Raw genomic sequence first — 20,222 nt, 5'->3', positions numbered from 1 at the left:
GAGGGTGTTAACCTTCACTGAAATCTACCTCCAGACCTTCAGGCAGCTCTTCCTGTCCTGAGCGACATGTACACCCACAGTGTTCCCTCTTACACTGCATTCCTCAGGAAATTTGATCACCCTTCAGGCAGCTAAATAACAAATAAAAAAATCTTAATTCCTTTCATCCTCCTTTTGTTTTATTTCCTCACATGTTTACAAGTCTGTTAACACCGGACTTCTTTCCAGAGCCAGTGTTCTGAGAATCAATGAGTAATGAAGCTCATCACATTAAAGCACCTTAAAACTTAAATCTTAACTTAAATCTTAACTATTTGCATGTGTAAAGGGTCACTTATAGAGAGTCCATTCACAGTGGGCCTCCATTGGACCATATTTCACCCAAATATATGTACAGTGGCTAACGGTGAGAGAAAAATATTTTTTTTATCCTATCTGAATTATGCTGTGAATAACACCTACGAGAACAACAGGTCCTGCTCGTTTGTTCGTTCCCGGCTGATAAAAAAAGTCCCTGGATGAAACACTTTACGGTAAAATAACGTTTCATTTGTTCATGGAACATAGCTAAGTTACCTAGATAGCCAAGGTAAACGGCCATGTTTCTTGACCTGCACAATTATCTTTTGAACTGACAAACATCATATGTGTAATTCATGGCAGAATTCAAACAGGATCAAAACATTCTTTGTCTTTCGCAGTTGACTGCTGTACATATTATTTCCAAGATAACAGACAACAACTCTAACAACTCTGCAGTTCCCCCCCAGTGCTATGTTAGTCACTTTACTGCACCAAATACACATACCGACGACGCTAGAGACAAGCTATTGAACACAGCGGAGCATTTAGCAGCTACACAGACAGATATTTCCTTCACAAGTTGGTGGAGACAAAAGCAGAGATCCAACTGAATACTATACTGTCTGCTGCATGTTTAAACAAGTAAACGACTTGCTAACAAGTACACCATATCAACTTACAAAGGTGAAAATATGTCAGAGTGTTTACAGCATGTTTCTATGGCTCCCAAGTTTACATAATAAATAAAGAACACATGAACTTCCATGCAGTCAAACAACCTTCTATAACTAAGAAGGTACTGCTGCATTCCGGGTTCTCCATCCTTTCTTTCTTTCTTTTTTTAATCGTGTGTATCTTTCAAATAAAGGCTTCGAAGTTGAACTTGAATAACCAATGCAATAAAGAAATAGAAATAGGCCTTTTTTGTCAGTGATAACTGGACTGAAGCAACTCTTAGTAATTAGGTGAAATTACACATGTACTGAAGAAAAGTATTTCCATGTTTGGCAGCATTTCTCATACAGCTTAATTGCTAACACTTAGCAAGTCTCTCTAGCCTCATCTAACCTGACCATAATTGACCATCAGGTAACTAGACAATAAAATCAAGGTATGAGGTGCTAAAAAACAAACTATCCCCACAACAGTTCTGAATCGCTTACGTTCTTACTTGCTACGCACACAACCAGTACGTTTTTCTTTGATGAGGTCATCTCACAACTGCTGATGTGAGGCACAAGGGATTTCATCAGCCTCATGTGTGTCAAGACACCATGGGGAAGTTAAATGCTCATATACACGTTGGTGTATTTCAATGATGTTTCACTCCTTAGTTTATTAGGAGCATTCTTGGATCATACAGGGGGAAATCCACCACATTCATCACATCATATCATATAGTCTAGTGGTTTTACCTTTGAGGAAAAGGCATGAGTCATGAAACTTCCAGGAAATCACTTGATATGCTGATTTGTCAAGCTGTGGGAAAGTGGGAACGACAAACAAAACATAGAAACAAACAACAATGTTGATTTACAGGAATCCAAGAGAGGTGGTCATTTAACTTCCTGCCTGTCTACAACCATCATCTCAATCCCTCACTAGTCATCCTGAACTTCACTCTCTCTCTCATCCAGCCTCTTGTATCCAGGCAGCACTTACATCCTCCCTCCATTAACGCCTCACGTCTGCCCTCCACCCAGCCCTTCTCCATTGTGTGCACATCGATTCTCCTCTCCCTCATGGTGCCTGGCGTTACACAGAGAGGAAGCTGCCCTTCCACTTCCTTCTTCACTGGTGAGAACAATTCATGCCTTGTGTCTCACCCCGTTTCTCTCTCTTTCTCTTAAACCCAGACTACATGAAGCTGCCAGGTTACTTGGTTTCCTGACGCAGGGTCTGGTCTTGTAAAAATGTAGTCATTTATTTAAAGGTCTTTATCTGTGTGTGACATAGCACCTATACATCCACTAGGGCTCCAGAAGAGACAAAATAGTTCTGGGAAAGTGTACAAAAATTGTAAAATACTGCGGCTTTCTTTAATATTAAGATGTGTGAGACCAGCATGTTCGTAGAGGTGTTGTTGGCCCTATTTTGTTCTATAAAGCTGTATTGGGGCATAAACAAACTAATGAATAAACTAATAACTTGAATCCACTATATTTATAGAGCCCTTACAAAGTTACAAAGGGAATTAAGTTCCTTTAAAACATAAAAACACAGCAATTGAAATACAATGAAAACATGACAGCACATGACAATATTTAAGACAAAAGCAGTTAGAAATTACTGGCTAAACATGTATAAAGAATTATTAAAATAAGAGTAAGTTATAAAATGAAAGTGTTGGAAAAAAGTGAATTTAAGTTTCACTAAGTGAAAGCCGAGTCTTGCCTCAACTCTAGCATTATAGAGAGTGATATGTTTGGTAATGTAACAGTACCAGTTTATGCAAGTAATACAATTTTAAAATCCGCTCTAAAATGAACTGTACAGTGTTTAAAACAGGTGTAATGTGAGCGGTTAAGGGCCCCTCATCCCCGACGAGGCCCTACTAAATAATCTAAAACGCATTTTAAGACACTGATGGAAAATGTGTTTGTAAGTGCCACCAAATCCCAAAATGTCCTCACATAGTGAGCTGGGCATCACATTTGAGGTGAAAGGTGAACTAGAATAAATATTGTGGTAGTAACAAATATCATGTCTGAAAAACACACTCTCTTTTATTGCTCTTTCCTGAGTGTAATGTAAAGCCTCGCAACTGACACATAACGCAACTCAGAAGTCCGCAAACTATGACTGATGTCAGACATCAACCTGAACAAATGTATTGTTTCCAGGTTTGAGATGCATCACGTCATTATCAAGAGGGACCTGACAAATCATCACATTGAGTGCTGGACGAGTCACTGAACATGTCAATGAGTGACAGACAAAACAAGACAAATCTCTTTGTTATGCTCTCTTATTTTTACTAACGGAAATAAAAGTACATTATATAATGACAAATAATTGGAATCTGAAATTTAGGAGTGCTATTATACATTTTGTGTACCACAAAATCAGGCTCTTTAATGTACCTTTTCCCCATAATAATAATGAGAGGCTGATCCTAAACTCTTTAAAATAATGTGGTGGTCTCAATTGATGGGGCAGCTAGTCTTGCTTACAGCCTCAGAGACATAATCAAACTTCCCTGGAGAATCATCCCAAGCATTTGAGACGTGAACACGAGACTCACGCACCCGAAACGAACGCACAAGACAATAGTGGCCCCTTTAAACAACAGAGCCCGCTCACAGACACAGGAGGTGGTGTGCGCTGGTGTTGTAACAGGACATGGAAGGGGAAACCTTAAGCACAAATGCAGGTAGTGAGTCCAAACAGTCCAATCTTCTCACCATTTAAACACACCGCTCTCTTTTGGAATCGTTCCAGCGATCAATCTGTATTTAACTCTCCTACAAACTGTCGTACAATAGCCGGTGAAAAATATTTATGGAGGGACAAACTTTAATTTATGAAGAAAACCACTTTTCCTTCATAATGACGCATTTGACTTTATTAGCTCTCAAACTTGTGTGAGTGTTTTTGTGGACTAGTTCCCGTAGTAAAGTGTGTTTAACAGGCCTGCACTTCCAAGCTCCAAATGACCCCGGCTCATGAGACTGTCGTCTGTGTGAACAGTTCAGCACAGGAGGGACAGTGGCCTGGACCAAATTCAACAAATGTGACCTCTGGAACACAATGATCAAACCCAAGTCCAGCTGGGTAGCAAGAACACCATGCTATGGGAACAGATGTGACACATGTAGTGTTTGTGTGTATGCATTCATATGTGTGTCTAAGCATGTATTTAAACTCATTCTGACTGACTGGTGTAGCTTTCTGTCTCAGTTTAAGATCACAGGGTCAATTTCCTAAACTGCAGCTTTTTATCAATCTTCTCACCAGTTTCCGTTGGCTAATACTGAAGCGAGTGGCCGCAGTGTCACCGTTGTTTACTCAGTAAAGTTTGGATGCCTTTGAGAATAGTTTCAAAACTTTCTCACCATCGCAGGAAAGAAACGTTTGCCTGGTTCTCAGAGGAAATGAGAAATTGCCGGAGAAGAATGTTCACACTTGTGGAAGGGAGAGAGAAAGGTCTGTGTAACAGTGGTCGTATAACAAAGTAAGCTGCTTGGTAAATTGTTGGTATCTTGACATCTAATAGCTCTATTCAAAACAAAGGGAAGTTGCTCTAAGTCTAAACGGATGACTCATGAAAACAAAAAAAACGTAGGAGGAGAAAAACGAGGGCTTTGTCACTGTGGCAGTAGGTCACTAATACACAAAGAGAAACGATGGCACACACATATATGGGCACAAATATGTATGGATGTTTGCAAACTGAATAAACAAGGGTTTAGAAACAAGTGGATCTCTGTCTTTAAGCGTAAGCCTCGTGCCATTGAGGTCTTAGTTTTGTGCAATGTCATGGGACAGCGCTGCCCCCAGGTCACGTTGTATCTGTGAAGGGCATCGCTGATACCATCTCTTTTAACCCGCTGTGAATGCCTCCTTTCTGTGAATGTCAAACTGACACAGACAACTAAAATAGTGAGTGAGGAAAAAGCAGGAAACATCATGAGCGTGGAGACATGAGGTTTATCTTCAAAATGCTGCGTGGTCATCTCAATTTGAAACACTATTATTCAATAACACAGCCTGCCCAGCACAAGATGTTGAGAGAGTAAAAGTTGTTTTTAGCAAATATTCAAATAAGTCTCAATTCACAGAGATTCTTCTGAACAACATTAAAAGCAGATAGCAGTTCCTTAATTGCACTCGCTAATTATGAGGCACAACTGTATATATAATGGTGTCGTCCATAGTGAGAGGAGGACTATTGTTAGTTTTGGTCTTTTCATGGCATTTATAAGCTATAAGAAAATTTTGAGCAATGGCAGTGTTATTCTTCAATGACTGCTTCTTTGAGGGCGTACTGCGAAAGGCCGAGTGGTATTGCTGTCAGCTAAAAATGCTGAGGTCATAAAATACAGCAGTCTTCATGCATGACACACTTTAAACTTGATTTGAATAATCTATTGAAGATCCTTTACTCAATAGAGGACTTATAACCAGCAGATTTTCGCCCGTTCACTAATGAAATGGAGGTTCAGACCCTTCAAGCTATTATTTTGAGACCTGTCAAAATGAGAGTTAATGTAAGTTAGTTGTAAGCATTAGATTACTGAAGTCACAGTGATTCCCCGCCTTTCATTAAAGTTTGTATTCGCTCCCTCGTACCTTCAGTATGAATCAAGAATATGCATCTGTTCACATCAGGACATCATTGCTGCTCATTATTTGGCCCATGAGTAGTGCAAAAACACACTCATCCTGAAAGGTGTTTTTCCTCAGGGAGCGATGCGAGATGTTCATTGTGTGAGAGGTTACAGGGAGGCCAAAACAAACCACGTGTCAGAATCACATAATGCTTATTGTTCAACGAAATATGTGTCTTAAATTGCATGGCATCGATAAGGTCGTTACAGCAGTAAGATATCAGTTACTTCCTGACTCTCAAAGGCCCCGCGAGCAGGAAGCGTGTGGTACCAGCGCCGTAGGCAGATCGCAACACGATATGTTTGTTAGCGTGTTAGCATTCTGATTAACCGCCAGTTGGTTCCCTGCTTCGGCGGTCTAATCTGGCCTCACGCCTCACTGCACCTGCTCAATAGAGTCCGCGCCCTGCAGCATGACATCATGTCTTTATGTGAAATCCCGGTGCCATTCACGGGCCCACCGTAGGGCTTAGCATGCAAGCGTCCACTATGCCAACACACAGCTCTTTAAAGGGAGTCCCCTGCTCCCCCAGCTCAGTGGATACACCCTGATGCCTCCACAGAGCTCTGAACATGGCTTCTATCCTCCGACCCATCGGGCTGAGCCCATGTGCCATCCAGGGCCCATGAGGGGAGCGAGTATTTGGGCTTTTTGTTGAGGACATTTTTATATGAGAAGATGTCACTGCTCCTGGATATATGGAGACTAGTTCTAGCTATCCAGTCAGCTAACATACACACTGATGTCCCTGGATGTTATTCAGAGGGAAACTGTAACAAACTATTTGGGCACATTTAACAACATAGTGCCTCACACTTGCTCTAAGATTACATCATCCATTTGTGAAAAGCTGCGGGATCAGTGAAGCTCAGTGTGGAGGCCAAATCTGCCACTAACCAACAGATCAGAGAGCAGACATCAAGAGGTGGACTTTCCAGTTCACCAGCCCAGTGATGTCACCTAGGACAGGGAACGCTATTGGTTGAGAGATAGCAAGGGTTGGCTGTAATAAGATGGGCAGAGTGGAGATATGTCCATATAAGGAGTGATGACCTCTATTGATTAATGATTGTTGATTTTGACCATTGATACATGTGGCCTGTAGGAGGTCACCTCCATTGTCCATATGAGGAATTGATTAAAATATGTTGAATAATTAAAAGATGCTCTATTTCTTTCATTACCCTTTTCATTTATAATTTGAAAAATGTCACTATTTTGTCCAGATGGACTAAAATAAATTCTGAACAAAGAACAAAATATTTAGTTTAATTTTTTAATTTCTAATAAAAGGTCAAATATAAACATGTTGAATTTATGTATTATATATGCATTTTTGATAGTTCCACCCGAGAAATATCCGCATTGAAGGAAAATCAGACTTCAAAGAAAACCGCATTGTTCAAACTTCATCGGGTCCTGGGAATATGAAACAATCGTGGAACCTGGAAATTAGATTGTGCAAAGGGAAATGAGTTGTGTGACCGTAAACAAACTGTTTCAGACTGCCTCGTAATTGTTTTGTTCCTTCCTTTAAATTTGGTGCATCAGCGGTTTCCCGGGAGAAGTTTTTCAACAATTTGGATAAGGGGCTAACGAAAGCTTTCTTCAAATAAACTTAACCAAACGTGTGAAATGATGATGAAAGTATTAAATGTTGGCATAAAGAAATCACATCATTGTGAGGTTCTGCATTTCAACACGGTGTGTCGTATTCCAATGTATGTAACAGCGTCCTGTTCCCTATGTGCAGATAGGCTGATAGTTTAATATTAAAACATATGGACATGGGAAAATGTTTGTTTAACGTTAATAAAGCCACATTTTTAAAACCATCAACAAAATTAGCTTAAAAATGTGGCCGAGCAGAAATTTTCCCAGTTTAACAAACAAACCACAACAAATATGATATTTAGCAGTGATTTGTTTTCAATGAGGCCGATGAACGGGTGCATGCACTTGAGCTCGATTTTGTATTAACTCTCTGTCACCAGAGAGTTGTTTCTTGCAGTTAGTTAGTATGGGACTGAATTTTTATAGACAGGTATGAGAACAAACACAACTTACAAAAAACAAAATAGAATTAATTAAAGCAATCATTAATACAACTTAATAAAAAAGATGAATATTATGATTGTTTTAATAAAGAATACATATTTTGTTTGAATTAATACTTGATTTTATTATGATGAATATGATAAAAAAAAAAAAACAACATCCTATAAGAATAACATTGCCATGCGTGTGTGTGTTTAAGTAATATATTTAAATCAGGTTAAAGATGCCATCATGAAGCTGACATGAATCAAATACTGAGTCAGAATCCAAGAAGACAAGTTTGTCATCGTTCATTTTGTCCCAAACATTTTCACTTGTAGTGAGGATATTAGTTGCAATTGTGCAAACCTGGAGATAGTTTCAGAATTCCAGGTATTTATAGAGTCCTCTTTAGGCTCTGTGGTAGCTTTTCCTCTGTTCAAACATCTGTGGAGGGATTCAGAGATCAAAGACTGCTGCTGAATGTTTTTCTACTCTGAGCCGGGAAAGTTTGACTAACCTCCATAATAGAGACATTTCAGCGTGCGCTTTCGCTCAATGGTTCGCATTCTTCACATTCCAGCGCGTCCAAGTGACAAAGATATGATGATACACAAACACACAATCCAGATGCAACAACTGAACTGTTTAAATGAGAAGTACATGCGTTTTGTACCAGTGAAAGATCACAATAAAGAAATAAAAAAACACTCACAAATAAAATGTGTAAATGTGATTTTCAGAAAAAAGAAGAAAAAAAAAAGAAGCATTTTAAACAAAATTTTGGCCCCGAATCACATGTTGTATCTCATGTTAAGAAGTGGTATTCTTCCTTTGATTCAAAAATATTAACAAGGAATTATGTGAGTTTTCTAGTGAAAAGATTAAAAAAAATTGGCATTGTTTAATTTTAATTAACTAACTAACTTTGTCTGAAAAGCCTGGAAAAGAAGGGAAGACAGACTATTTCATGAGTATTACTCTGATTTCTGCAGTGTTATTACAGCAGATGTTTTTTGTCAGTGGTCTATGAGTTATGTTGGCGATATAAACAGAAATGTGATTGAAAATGATTCAAATAGTTTTTATTTTACATCATTGGTAATATTGTGGTATATATGACATTCTGAATCTGTCTTATAGGAATTTCTGAAAACTAAAATTTCTAATTTCCTCCTGTAAAACAAAATCAGAAAATAATTGTAAAGGATCAACGTTAGAGCATTTATCTTATTGAAACCCAAAGTTGACATTAACCTGCTGCTGCCTGTACTGAATAGCTGCATAAACAACAATGTCCATCGTTAATGCAAGAGGACATAAACTCTCCTTCATCTCTCTGCTCTAATGTTGGGCATGGCAGTGCTGCTGGAGGCACATCAGCTGCTGTTATTGTTACTGTATCTGTGCTTCTACGTACATATATGTGTGAGGACATTGCATGCATGGAGCTGGCGTGCTCTGCTGTGGACTCGGTGCCCCGGCCGCACAGTGTCCATGTTGGTGTGGGAGCCTGAGGCCTGCTCCCATACATCCCCGCTCTGGCTCTGTTGATCCTATTGTCTCCTGCGTCACCACACGTCGCCCGGCAAATAAAGGCCGTCTGGCTCCAAGCTTAAATATTGCAGCAAACTAAAAACCAACCATCAGAGCCGATTCATTCACATCTGCTCAGTGGGGCGACAAGGACGGGGCTTTAGGTGGGAAAGAGGGCAGAAAAAAGTTCACTTTTCCCTGCCGGGTGCCAAGAGAACGGGACAGGACTCAACTTCGCGGGAGCCGCAGCTGTGGCAAGTTGCCCATTTGATTACATTTAACCTATATCATACATTACAGAATAAGGGACTATTTGTTACTTATTGATCTCTCTTTATTATTTTTTAATTGGAAATTTTTTTATCAAATTTCTTTGAAGAGCAAGAGCAAGATATTTTTTGGTTTGCACCACTCTTAATGTTCGACATAGTTAATTTTGTTAACATCGAGAACAAGCAGCCGTCTAACCGAAAATACCTTGCTAAACATTTTATATTTAATATATTGATCTAACATGTTTTATCTAATTTCATTGGGAATAAAATGGACTCCAAAACTACTCTTTAGAAGTTTTAAATTCTTTATGTTTTCTAATATAATCGCGTGTGGTGGCATGAAATTATGGCTTGGATTTATTTTTTGACACGTTTGATTTTCCTACATTTCTTACTTTTGGCCGTCTCTAATCTCCTCCCCCTGTCTGTCCTGCATACCCCACCCTCCCTGTCTGTTCGCACCCTCTGTGTCTCTTCCTACCCCACCCTTCATTCTGCAGTGCTACGGACCGATCATGGGTGACTGGAGCTTTCTGGGTAATATTTTAGAGGAAGTTAACGAGCACTCTACGGTGATCGGCCGGGTGTGGCTCACGGTGCTCTTCATCTTCCGTATCCTCATCCTGGGCACGGCGGCGGAGTTTGTGTGGGGCGATGAGCAGTCTGACTATGTCTGCAACACACAGCAGCCGGGGTGTGAAAACGTGTGCTACGATGAGGCCTTCCCCATCTCCCACATCCGTCTCTGGGTGCTGCAGATCATCTTTGTGTCCACACCGTCTCTGGTGTACGTGGGTCACGCTGTGCACCATGTGCACATGGAGGAGAAACGCAAGGAGCGCGAGGAGGCAGAACTCAGCCGGCAGCAGGAGCTGAGTGAAGAGCGTCTCCCCCTGGCACCCGACCAGGGAAGTGTCCGCACCACTAAGGAGACCAGCACAAAGGGGAGCAAGAAGTTCAGGCTGGAGGGTACCCTGCTGAGGACCTACATCTGCCACATCATCTTCAAAACACTGTTTGAGGTGGGCTTCGTGGTGGGACAGTACTTCCTGTATGGCTTCCGCATCCTGCCGCTGTACAAATGCAGCCGCTGGCCCTGCCCCAACACGGTGGACTGTTTTGTGTCTCGCCCCACGGAGAAGACCGTCTTCATCATCTTTATGTTGGCTGTGGCCTGCGTCTCACTCTTCCTCAACTTTGTGGAGATCAGTCACCTGGGCCTGAAGAAGATTCGCTTCGTCTTTCGTAAGCCAGCCCCTGCCCCAGCCCCAGGTGAGGGCTCGGCCTCCCTGCCGCCACAAGGAAAGAACCTGCCCACCCTGGCTATGCCCTCCCTTCAAAGAGCGAAAGGTTACAAGCTGCTGGAGGAGGAGAAAGCTCCCATAACCCAGCTCTACCCGCTTACTGAGGTGGGCATGGAGGCTGGCAGAGGGGCCCCACCCTTCCCGGGGATGGGAGAGAAGGTGGAGGAGGTGCTGCCTATGGGGGACATCTCTAAGGTGTATGACGAGACTCTGCCCTCCTACGCCCAGACCACTGAGACAGCGGGGGTAACGTTACACGAGGAGGCCGAGGAGGTGCAGCCGGCAGAGGTGGAAGCAGAGAGAGCAGAGAAGGTTGTGGATGAGGATCTGGAGGTAGAGGAGGTGGCGAACGGGGAGGGGGTTACTCCAGCAGAGGCAAGGATGGAGGCCACGGATACGATAGAAGACACCAGACCGCTGAGCCGACTGAGCAAAGCCAGCAGCAGGGCCAGGTCAGACGATCTCAACATATGAACCTGTGAGAGAGAGAGAGAGCACATGTACACCTGCACACAGCAAATGTTCAACACAAGAGAGAGCACACACACACACACACACCTAACTCAAGACAACGCACACTCTCGAACAGGCAGGTTAAAAAACAATGGATGAAAAACTAAATCAACAGGGATAGATTCAAACCTTTAGGACACAGGCTACAATTCTACAAAGAGGCAAAAATCTGCGTGTTTGTGATCAAATGAAATATAAAGTAGAGGTTAAAGAGGGGAGGAGTAGGTTTTTTTATTAAGCGTGTTCTTATATTTAAAAATGTGGAAAGGACACATGCAGGGGGGAAATGTTTTTACTTGATGAAAATTCAAATGTTCAATTTTTAGAAACATCTTTTTCTATTGAAAGAGTTTTAATCATATACGATGGAGGATTAGACATTTTTACATGGGGTTTGAGTAGATAGGGGAAAGAGTTATACTTGTGTGTCTTCAAATCAGTATTTTCGCTGTAGTTAGGCAGTGACTTTCATTCCCATTCAGACAGCGACATACTGCAAATGCAGCATGTGGCTTCACACGGCACGGGTGAGACTGCTCTCGGATACACAAATCACACGATTAAGTACATTTAGAGCTATACTGCTCTTTAAGAAGAGGAAGAAAATTCTATTTTCAGGTTAAGAAGAGCATACTTCTTCTTTTTTTTTTTTTTTTTGCACATTCAGAGGTTTAGACTCTGTGCAAGGCCTTCAACCCTCATAACACCTCATCTATGCATCCATATACATATGATTCTTTCAAGTGAAGAGAGATGTGCGTACATTTCAGAGCATATCTCTCCTTTTCATGTTTATATACCAGGCAGCACAGCCAGAACTGAGTTAGTGAGGAAAAACAACAAAAAAAAGACCACATGTTGAATGTCTTTTTCAATGTGATCGTATATCTCTTCATTTTAGACGCGTGTTTTGTAGCCTTTAAGTAGAACTGTGTACTTTGGCAGAGAGCAGGGCTCATTTTGCCCTATCAGAGAACAAACTATAGTAGCGACCTCGGGCCAAATCCTCTCTTTTCGTGCTGTACAAACAGGCGTCCGGGCGATAAAGATCATGCACCATCAGCACAAAGTATTGTTGGAGGCCAGACAATAAAAGAAACCGTGCTCATCAATGAAAACAAGCATCCTTGACCTGGCTGTGAAAAAAATCTTTCTACTTGATTTCATGTGACCATAAGCAGGTCCTTACCCCACAAGAAAATAACAATACTCATGCAATGCTTTCAAATTTAAAGAGAAACAAACAACTAGGGGTGACTCCCGCTGTACATTACGCCCCATCCCATGTCTGATAATGTACATAATGTGCAGAGCAGCTGTTTTCAGTTATTTCATTGTCAAGAGGAATCACACACGTTATATAATTGTGATTACAGAATTGAGTTAATCCCACAAACTCCATAAAGACAAAATTCCCACGCTGTGGAATCATGCATTTATTTGAGTAAAGATGAATTTCTTTGCGAATACTTAGCAATAATTTCAATACAAAGCACGTTGAGTCTATGCCTTAGGTTTCTCACAAATCTTCCTCTCACATTCTCTGGCTTTGTTTATTGAAACAGCTGCCACTGTATGATTTCCTGTGCCTTATCTGTATTTGTAAATTCTCAACTGTTGTACGATTGTAGCAAGTGCTTATATTGCTCTGGGACCTATGTGAATTTGATGTTTTATTTGATATTATTATTTTCTTGAGTTTTATTTTGTATGCGTCCCCTCAGCACGCTCATTAACCCCCAAACACCCACACCAGACATACAAACTGTCTCTATTATGCAGCGCAGATGGTTGAATAACACGTTTTTTAAAAGTATAAACCTAATAATTTAATGATGTTAAGGAGATATTAGGGCATAAAGTTGCATGTTTGCAGACATGAACACTGTCACTTACGCTCATACTTGTGCCTTTTTGTGCACAGACACACACACACACTCGCCTCACAGTGTTGGTTTTGGTGGCATGATCAAATGGCTCGAGGGAAACTCAGAGAGAAGGCAGCTGTGACCCCTTTGTGACCCCCAGCCATCCCTTCGCCTCCCATAATCCAATGTTGTCGAATCTGAATAAAAAGGAGCCTTCCCTAAATCACTAAATTGTTGAACACATTTAAGCATTTAACAGTGTTATAGTTTAAGTATGATGCTGGTCCTTGTGTGCATTGATATGACTGGTAATGTATGATTTTTTGTATTTTAAGACTGTTGCATTGCCTGTATGTTTGTAAGAAGACATGATTAATCTTTGGAAAGAACAAAAAAAACAACATTTTTACTAACTTGTAGTCTTCTTTGCTGATAGATGTGTGGCAGTATCTTCTTTTGGAATGTGAACCGATGCAATAAAAAGTCACACGTGGTCAAGAAGTGTTGTCTCAGTGTTTCTCTGCTAAGCACACGCACACACAGAGAGTAAAACTGTAGCTCTCAACTGTATTATTATTATTATTACTACAAGGTTAAAGTTCAAAAGTGAAATCATTAAGGTCCACAATGCTGTGTGTTTAGATAACTGACAGAAACGTCAAACTAATACAACATTAAAAGGGTTTGAACTGTGGCTAAACTTAGCTAAGAGTGGTAGGAATATATTTTCGACATTTGCATTTACATACAACTATGTGGCATTTGATTCAACACAGACTTTTCTGACACACACACACACACACACACACACACACACACACACACACACACACACACACACACACACACACACACACACACACACACACACACACACACACACACACACACACACACACACACACACACACACACACACACCATATTTGTCCACATCAGTATTTCAGGTGGCCAAAAAGTCTGTAGCGTTTGCTGCTATTTCCTCATCCTGATCCCTTTTCATGCAGAGTAACTATAGTATACTATACTATACTTCTTTCTTATGCTGCTTTATAGATGTACCCAGATCTTTTAGTTATTACTTGCAATACCACATATTAGAAATACTCTGTTACAAGGAAAAGTAAAAAGCAATTACTCAAGTAAAAGTACAAGGAATTAGCATCGATGTACTTGAAGTAACAAAAATAAAAGTACTCACTGAGCAAAACAGCCCATTTCAAAATAATGTAAATTATATTACAGGATAATAATAAGTGATGCATTGATCTGTAAGCATCACTAATGTTGCAGGTAAACGTGGGGCTAATTACTTTTTATACTTTTTAATAAATTGTGAATTTCACCCCAAGAATCAATAAAAACTATAAAAATGCATCATAATTTATTTGCTGATTACATTTTGAATAAACTTCATGTGCAAAGTAATAAGTAACTAAAGCCTTCAGATAAATGTAGTGGAGTGGAAAATACAAGTATTAGAATAAGGTAGAAAATAGAAATACTCAAGTGAAGTACCTTTTTAATTGTACTTAAGTGCAGTACTTGAGTCACTGTACCGACTTTAAATGTTGCTATTAACATCTTTTGCCATCATATTCACATCTATAGATTTACATTTGACCTAATCTGCATGTTTTTGGACTGAGTAAACTAATGTTAATACAGGCAGACCATGCAAACTCCACTGTGGAAGTATTACATTAATGCAATCTCTCAATCATTCAGTGCATAGGGTTTTACTTGTTTGACAACTGAGAAAATATAGAAAATAGGGTTTATTCAAATAGAGTTAGGATTGATTCTTGAGGACTGATGGAAGGTTGAGAGGATTATGAATAAATCACCACCATGGGGCAGTATTGTACAAGGTATTTGTATTCCTGGACCCATTCTTTCTCTCTTCTATCAAATGATGGTTTGAACAAGGTTAAAAAGTGCAGATCTCACGGACAAAATAGGAACTGAGCTTGTATTTATTTGCGTGGCTGGATGAGTTTGTTATTATTTAAAATTTGGTCATGTGGAAAATATTATGTTTTCGTATGTTTCAAAGAACTCATTGCTTTGGGGCGCCATGTCGTAATTGAAGGAGACTTTGTCCGACTGGGGCAAGTGTGCTGTCTGATACAGTGGTCAGTGGTACTGGAGCTCCACATGGAACTGTTCTGTCTCCCTTCCTGATCACCCTGTGCACCACTGACTTCCAGTACACCTCAGGGTCATGCCATCTGCAGAAGTTCTCTGATGACTCTGCAGTGGTCGGGTGTATAAGGGACGGACGGGAGGAGTACAGGGCAGTAGTGGATGACTTTGTGGAGTGGGCGGGTAGAAATCACCTGCTTCTGAACGTGGCCAAGACCAGAGAGATGGTGGTCGAGTTCAGGAGGAAGACGACGGCGCCACAACCGCTGAGAGTTCTGGGAGAGGATGTGGACATGGTGGAGGAGTACACGTTCCTGGGTGTCTCCATCAACAACAGACTGAACTGGAAGACCAACATCAACACTGTGTACAAGAAGGGGATGAGTCGACTCTTTTCAGTCTGTTGTGGCAAGTGCACTTTACTTCGCTGTAGTCTGCTGGGGGAGCAGCATTGGAGCCGGAGACACCAACAGACTGAACAAACTGGTTAAGAAGGCCGGCTCCATCATTGGCTGCAAACTGGACAATCTGGAAAAGGTGGTGGAGAGGAGGACACTGAAGGAACTATTATCCATATTGGATAACCCGGCCCACCCTCTCCACCACCTATTGCAGCGACAGCGGAGCACTTTCTCCAACAGACTCATCCAGCTCCGCTGTCACAAGGAGAGATACAGGAGATCATTCCTGCCCTCTGCAATAAGACTGTACAGTAAATCATCTCTGGCCAAATCAATCTCACAACTATAACACTGTTACTGTTGTTTGTTTTGCTAAATCTTTGCACTACTGTTTAGTTAGTTAATTTAAGATTATTTTATTTCATTGTATATATTGTGCATTTTTCTATTTAATATTTCTCACTCTGTTACTTTGATTGCTTTACATGTATCATAATGCTGCTGTAGCGAACAAATATCCCCTTGCGGGATTAATAAAGTATCTATCTATCTAACTTTCTTCTCAACTCCCATCTTCTCTCATCAGGACTTTTGCAGCTAGACAGAATTTAAAAAGTGAGGGACATATTTGTCAAAATTGGTCGAAGTACATTCCATGTGTGTCGGATGCCGTCGGACAAACAACTGATGTGCTAAAACCATTGCAGCACAGTATGCAAAACTGATCACTCATTGACACTTTCACTGCTGAACGGGATTTTGGAAATGAACCAGAATCTTAAACACGAAACACTGAAATCTGTTGTGACTGAGACGACCTTGGAGTTTTGGAAAACTGTGACAGTGGAAGTATATCATGATATCAAACTGACTGCATTAACACTGCGTTCCAAATCACATACTTTTATTTTTATTTTTAGTACATACTGCAGCTGCCCTTACAAAAGTATGTACTATCACAGGCAGTATGCATTTAGTTGGGACATCCTACTTTCCTCATAACATTGCACCTTGAACTTTGACCATCTTGCTCATATGCCCGTGGCATTGTGGGTTAAGAATAGACAGAAAAGCATGGTGACTTACAGCAAAATACGACAGGATGCAGTGGGACATCCTGTCGTATTTTTGACATACTGCATTTGACATACTATATATTCGAGTTTCCACAAGCCAGACAGTTGTGGGGAAACAAGGATTGCCGACAGGCCCACTGATTGCTGCAATCTACTTGTGAAATTGTGTGTGTCTGCTTTTGCATAATTGTGATGTGGCTCATGAGAGCAGTGCAGCTGTTAGGACTTGGTCTGACTAGTTGGCCACACTGAAGCTTAAGAAAAAAGTTCAGTTAGGAAGACTGTACTTTGCTTGCTTAGGCCTGTAGCAAGTTTCTCAAACATATGAAGCTTAAGTTCAGTCCGGCAGACTCTACTTCTACATTCCTAGGCCTGTTTATTTCTCATATCTGTCATTCACTCCTCTCTCACATGCTCACTCATATTTTCCTTGCTGTCATTGTTTGGGGCTGTCAATCATGATATCAGCTGTTCTCTTCTATCCAATAGCACAACGACACAATTACATCGTTAGCCTATCATCTCTCTGCAGTCTCCTTTTAAGTATGTCTCTCTATATTTAGTACGTTCATGTTGCTGTTACGCGCCCCTCCACCTCTCCATCTTTGCAAAGTCTTTGCAGCTTCATCAGCTTCATCAACTCATCATTCGATCAGCCTCATCCGCCACCACCACCACCAGTGTCTGGACTCCATGGGGGGATTTATCTCGCTGCTGCTGCTCAGGGCAGACGCCCCTCGATTGCAAATCTCCCTGTAGAGTCCAACAGTTTCTGGCAAAATGAAGATGTAAAGTCCATTTTACATTCAATTTCAGGATTATACTTGGAATTAGTTGTCAGTGTTGATATTTTGTGCATTTTCAAGCATGACAAAGAAAAAGAAAACATGCAATTTGATCCAAGGCCTCTCACACTCAGGAGGTCATATAGAGCAGTACATTACATGGTGAGCTACATTTCTGCTATATACTGTCTTCAACAAACATCTTGATGAAAAGCTCACAACACGCTCTGTAACCTCACAGACACACAAAAGCGCAATACTCATATGGCCACAGACCCTCATCACAACGTTCACATCCTGTATGGAAACCATTTCTTGAGTGAGTATGTCTGTGTGAGGGTGAGCTGGCCAGATTTAATCTTCACACTTCACATACATGCTTCACTTCTCCAATGTCATACGCAGAAATTAGTTTTTACTCCTTTTTGTTTGCTGCAGTAACATTAATAGAAAGCTGCGGTTTAGACTTAAGGAACTTACATCGAAACAGAACAGCAGATGCAGGTACTCACTACCGGTAAGTAAGTGTAGTTATTATGTGTTAAGTGTGTTACTTTCATTTTGTTAGTCTGCGAGTTATGGTTATATCTGCCTATTTTGACTGAGACACTTGGATAGAAGACTTGATCTCAGTGAGATCTTTTCTGGTTAAACAAAATGTAAATACATTTTTTTTATATTAAAACATGATGTTTACAATGAAATGATCTTTGTGTCTAGGTGGGATGGAGGATTTTCGTAATTATTTGGGCATTTACTGGAAGTTTTCTGTGATATGTTGCATGTTCTGGATTTTCTCACCAGCAGGTAAAATTAATTTACAACACCTTTACTCTGACAATGAATATGAGCTGATAGTTTGACAATTTGGGAAATACGTTTATTCTCTTTCTTGCCAAGAGTTAGATGAGAAGATTGAACGTGAAGCTTACATTTTTTTTAAATTAAACAATCAGGATGTAAGTTGTTAGTGAGTAAAAGGAGAACTTGGATTTTGTCACCTACAGACAGAGTCAGACTAGCAGTTTACCACCGTTTCCTGTCTTTATACTAAGCTAAGCAAAGCAGGTGCTGGCTGTAGCTTCAAATTTAACAGACATGTTACGAGAGTGGCATCAATCTTCTCATCCATATCTTGGCAAGAAAACAAAGAAAGATTTTCCCAAAACTATTGCTTTAACTGTAGTATGAAGTGTAATGGTGGCAACATGGTTATAGTGAAAATTGAATCTAAAATTGATGTTTCAAACACAGAAGGAAACACCATCACAGGGGTGGTTGGCAGTGAAGTGATCCTGCCCTGTAAGAACGAGTCAAACAGCACGCTCTATCAGCTGACATGGAAAAGGAACGGGACTATCCTGTTCGGCTTCCACCCAGAGAGACCCTTACATATCGGGGAAGAAGCTCTCCGCCTGAACATAAATATGTCGGAAAGCGAACTGTACCCACTGGTCATTAAGAGTGTCCAAAAGTCTCATACAGGAAACTACACCTGTGAGTTCAACACGGACAAAAGAACTCATGAGCGGAAGTGGAAGCTAATAATTGCAGGTGAGCTAATCAGTCCTTTAAATAAATTGGATGAAACATAAGTAATCCCTGTGGCAACAGCCAAGGAAATAGGAAGTAAAAAGGAACAGAGTGAATGTGGGGTTTAAAGACAACAGAGCCATCCGTTACTGTGCTACTGTTTCTATACCCGCATGAACACACACACAAAAGGTGGATAATCTACAGAGTAAAGACAGATTAAACATTAGCGCCAGCATTTAGAGATGCCACAGGACATGCGTGCTCCACCTCAACTTCCTTTATGAAACACTGATCTCCCACATACAAAATCTATAGATGACTTTGAGCTTAATTTAACTGCAAAGTACACTTATGGTGAGTTTAATTCTGTTTTGTTTTTTTCAGACCCAGAGCTTAAGAAAGCTGGAAACATGCTAGTGATTGCTGTGGCATCTATTGTTCCTTGTGTGTGTTGCCTGATCTTTATAATAGCTTGGATCATTCTGCATAGAATCCGCAAACAACGTGCAGAGTGAGTTGCATCCAGTCATTGTTTAACACGTGATTCTATGCTCATAAAGACGTATGGCTAGTGGCATTATACTGCTTGAATATTTAAAAAAATGTCTCTCTTTCAGGGATCACTCTCCCACTGCAGAAATGGTAAATATAATAATTATCAGCTTGTCATTTGAGATATTCACAGTAAATTAAATAGCCAACAAAGAGAAGGACAACTCCTATTACAATATGTTCTCCAGATATACTGAGATTAAATTTAGCTACAGTTATACTACAGTTATACTGTAAGCCAAAGTGTGCTATTTTTTATTTTTGTTCTTTCCTTTTTTTTCTCAACAGCAAGAGAAAGAAGAAGATATTTATGAAAACTGTCTGGAAATTGAAGTTAGTCAACGACGTGGCTACAATCAGCATCACCGTTATAAACACAGGACTCGCTGATATCAAGTGCAGTACAACAATCTAAAAGGGAAGGGGACTACAAAAGGCAAAGGAGTATTGGAAGTGGGTACATGTGTGAAACTGCTCATTTCATATCAACCATCTTTTCTGGAATACAAACAAATCTAAAAATAGGATTTTTCACATTCTCTGTCCAAGTTACTTTCACT

General features: G+C 40.5%; 1 protein-coding gene and 1 long non-coding RNA gene across 2 annotated transcripts; one reads left to right on the top strand and one right to left on the bottom strand.

Moving 5' to 3' along the window:
• Positions 1–7,790: 7,790 nt before the first annotated feature.
• LOC142966917 (uncharacterized) lies at positions 7,791–13,575 on the bottom strand. Its single transcript, XR_012958388.1, has 2 exons — positions 13,242–13,575; positions 7,791–11,262 (listed from the first exon to the last, which is right to left on the bottom strand). It is a non-coding gene; the product is annotated as an uncharacterized LOC142966917 (long non-coding RNA).
• LOC142966901 (gap junction alpha-8 protein-like) lies at positions 9,668–19,733 on the top strand. The gene is given in 6 exon segments (XM_076107084.1): positions 9,668–11,238; positions 11,754–11,773; positions 11,776–11,826; positions 18,295–18,381; positions 18,829–19,128; positions 19,501–19,733. Coding segments are annotated over 6 exon segments (1,824 nt in total). The 5' UTR covers positions 9,668–9,997; the 3' UTR covers positions 19,626–19,733.
• Positions 19,734–20,222: the final 489 nt, after the last annotated feature.

Source organism: Anarhichas minor, unplaced genomic scaffold (assembly GCF_050575085.1).
Source record: "Anarhichas minor isolate MPS153535 unplaced genomic scaffold, ASM5057508v1 ptg000004l, whole genome shotgun sequence".
NCBI classification, from domain to species: domain Eukaryota; kingdom Metazoa; phylum Chordata; class Actinopteri; order Perciformes; family Anarhichadidae; genus Anarhichas; species Anarhichas minor.
Note: the sequence above shows the minus strand (reverse complement) of the source record. Positions and strands in the feature narration are given on the sequence as shown.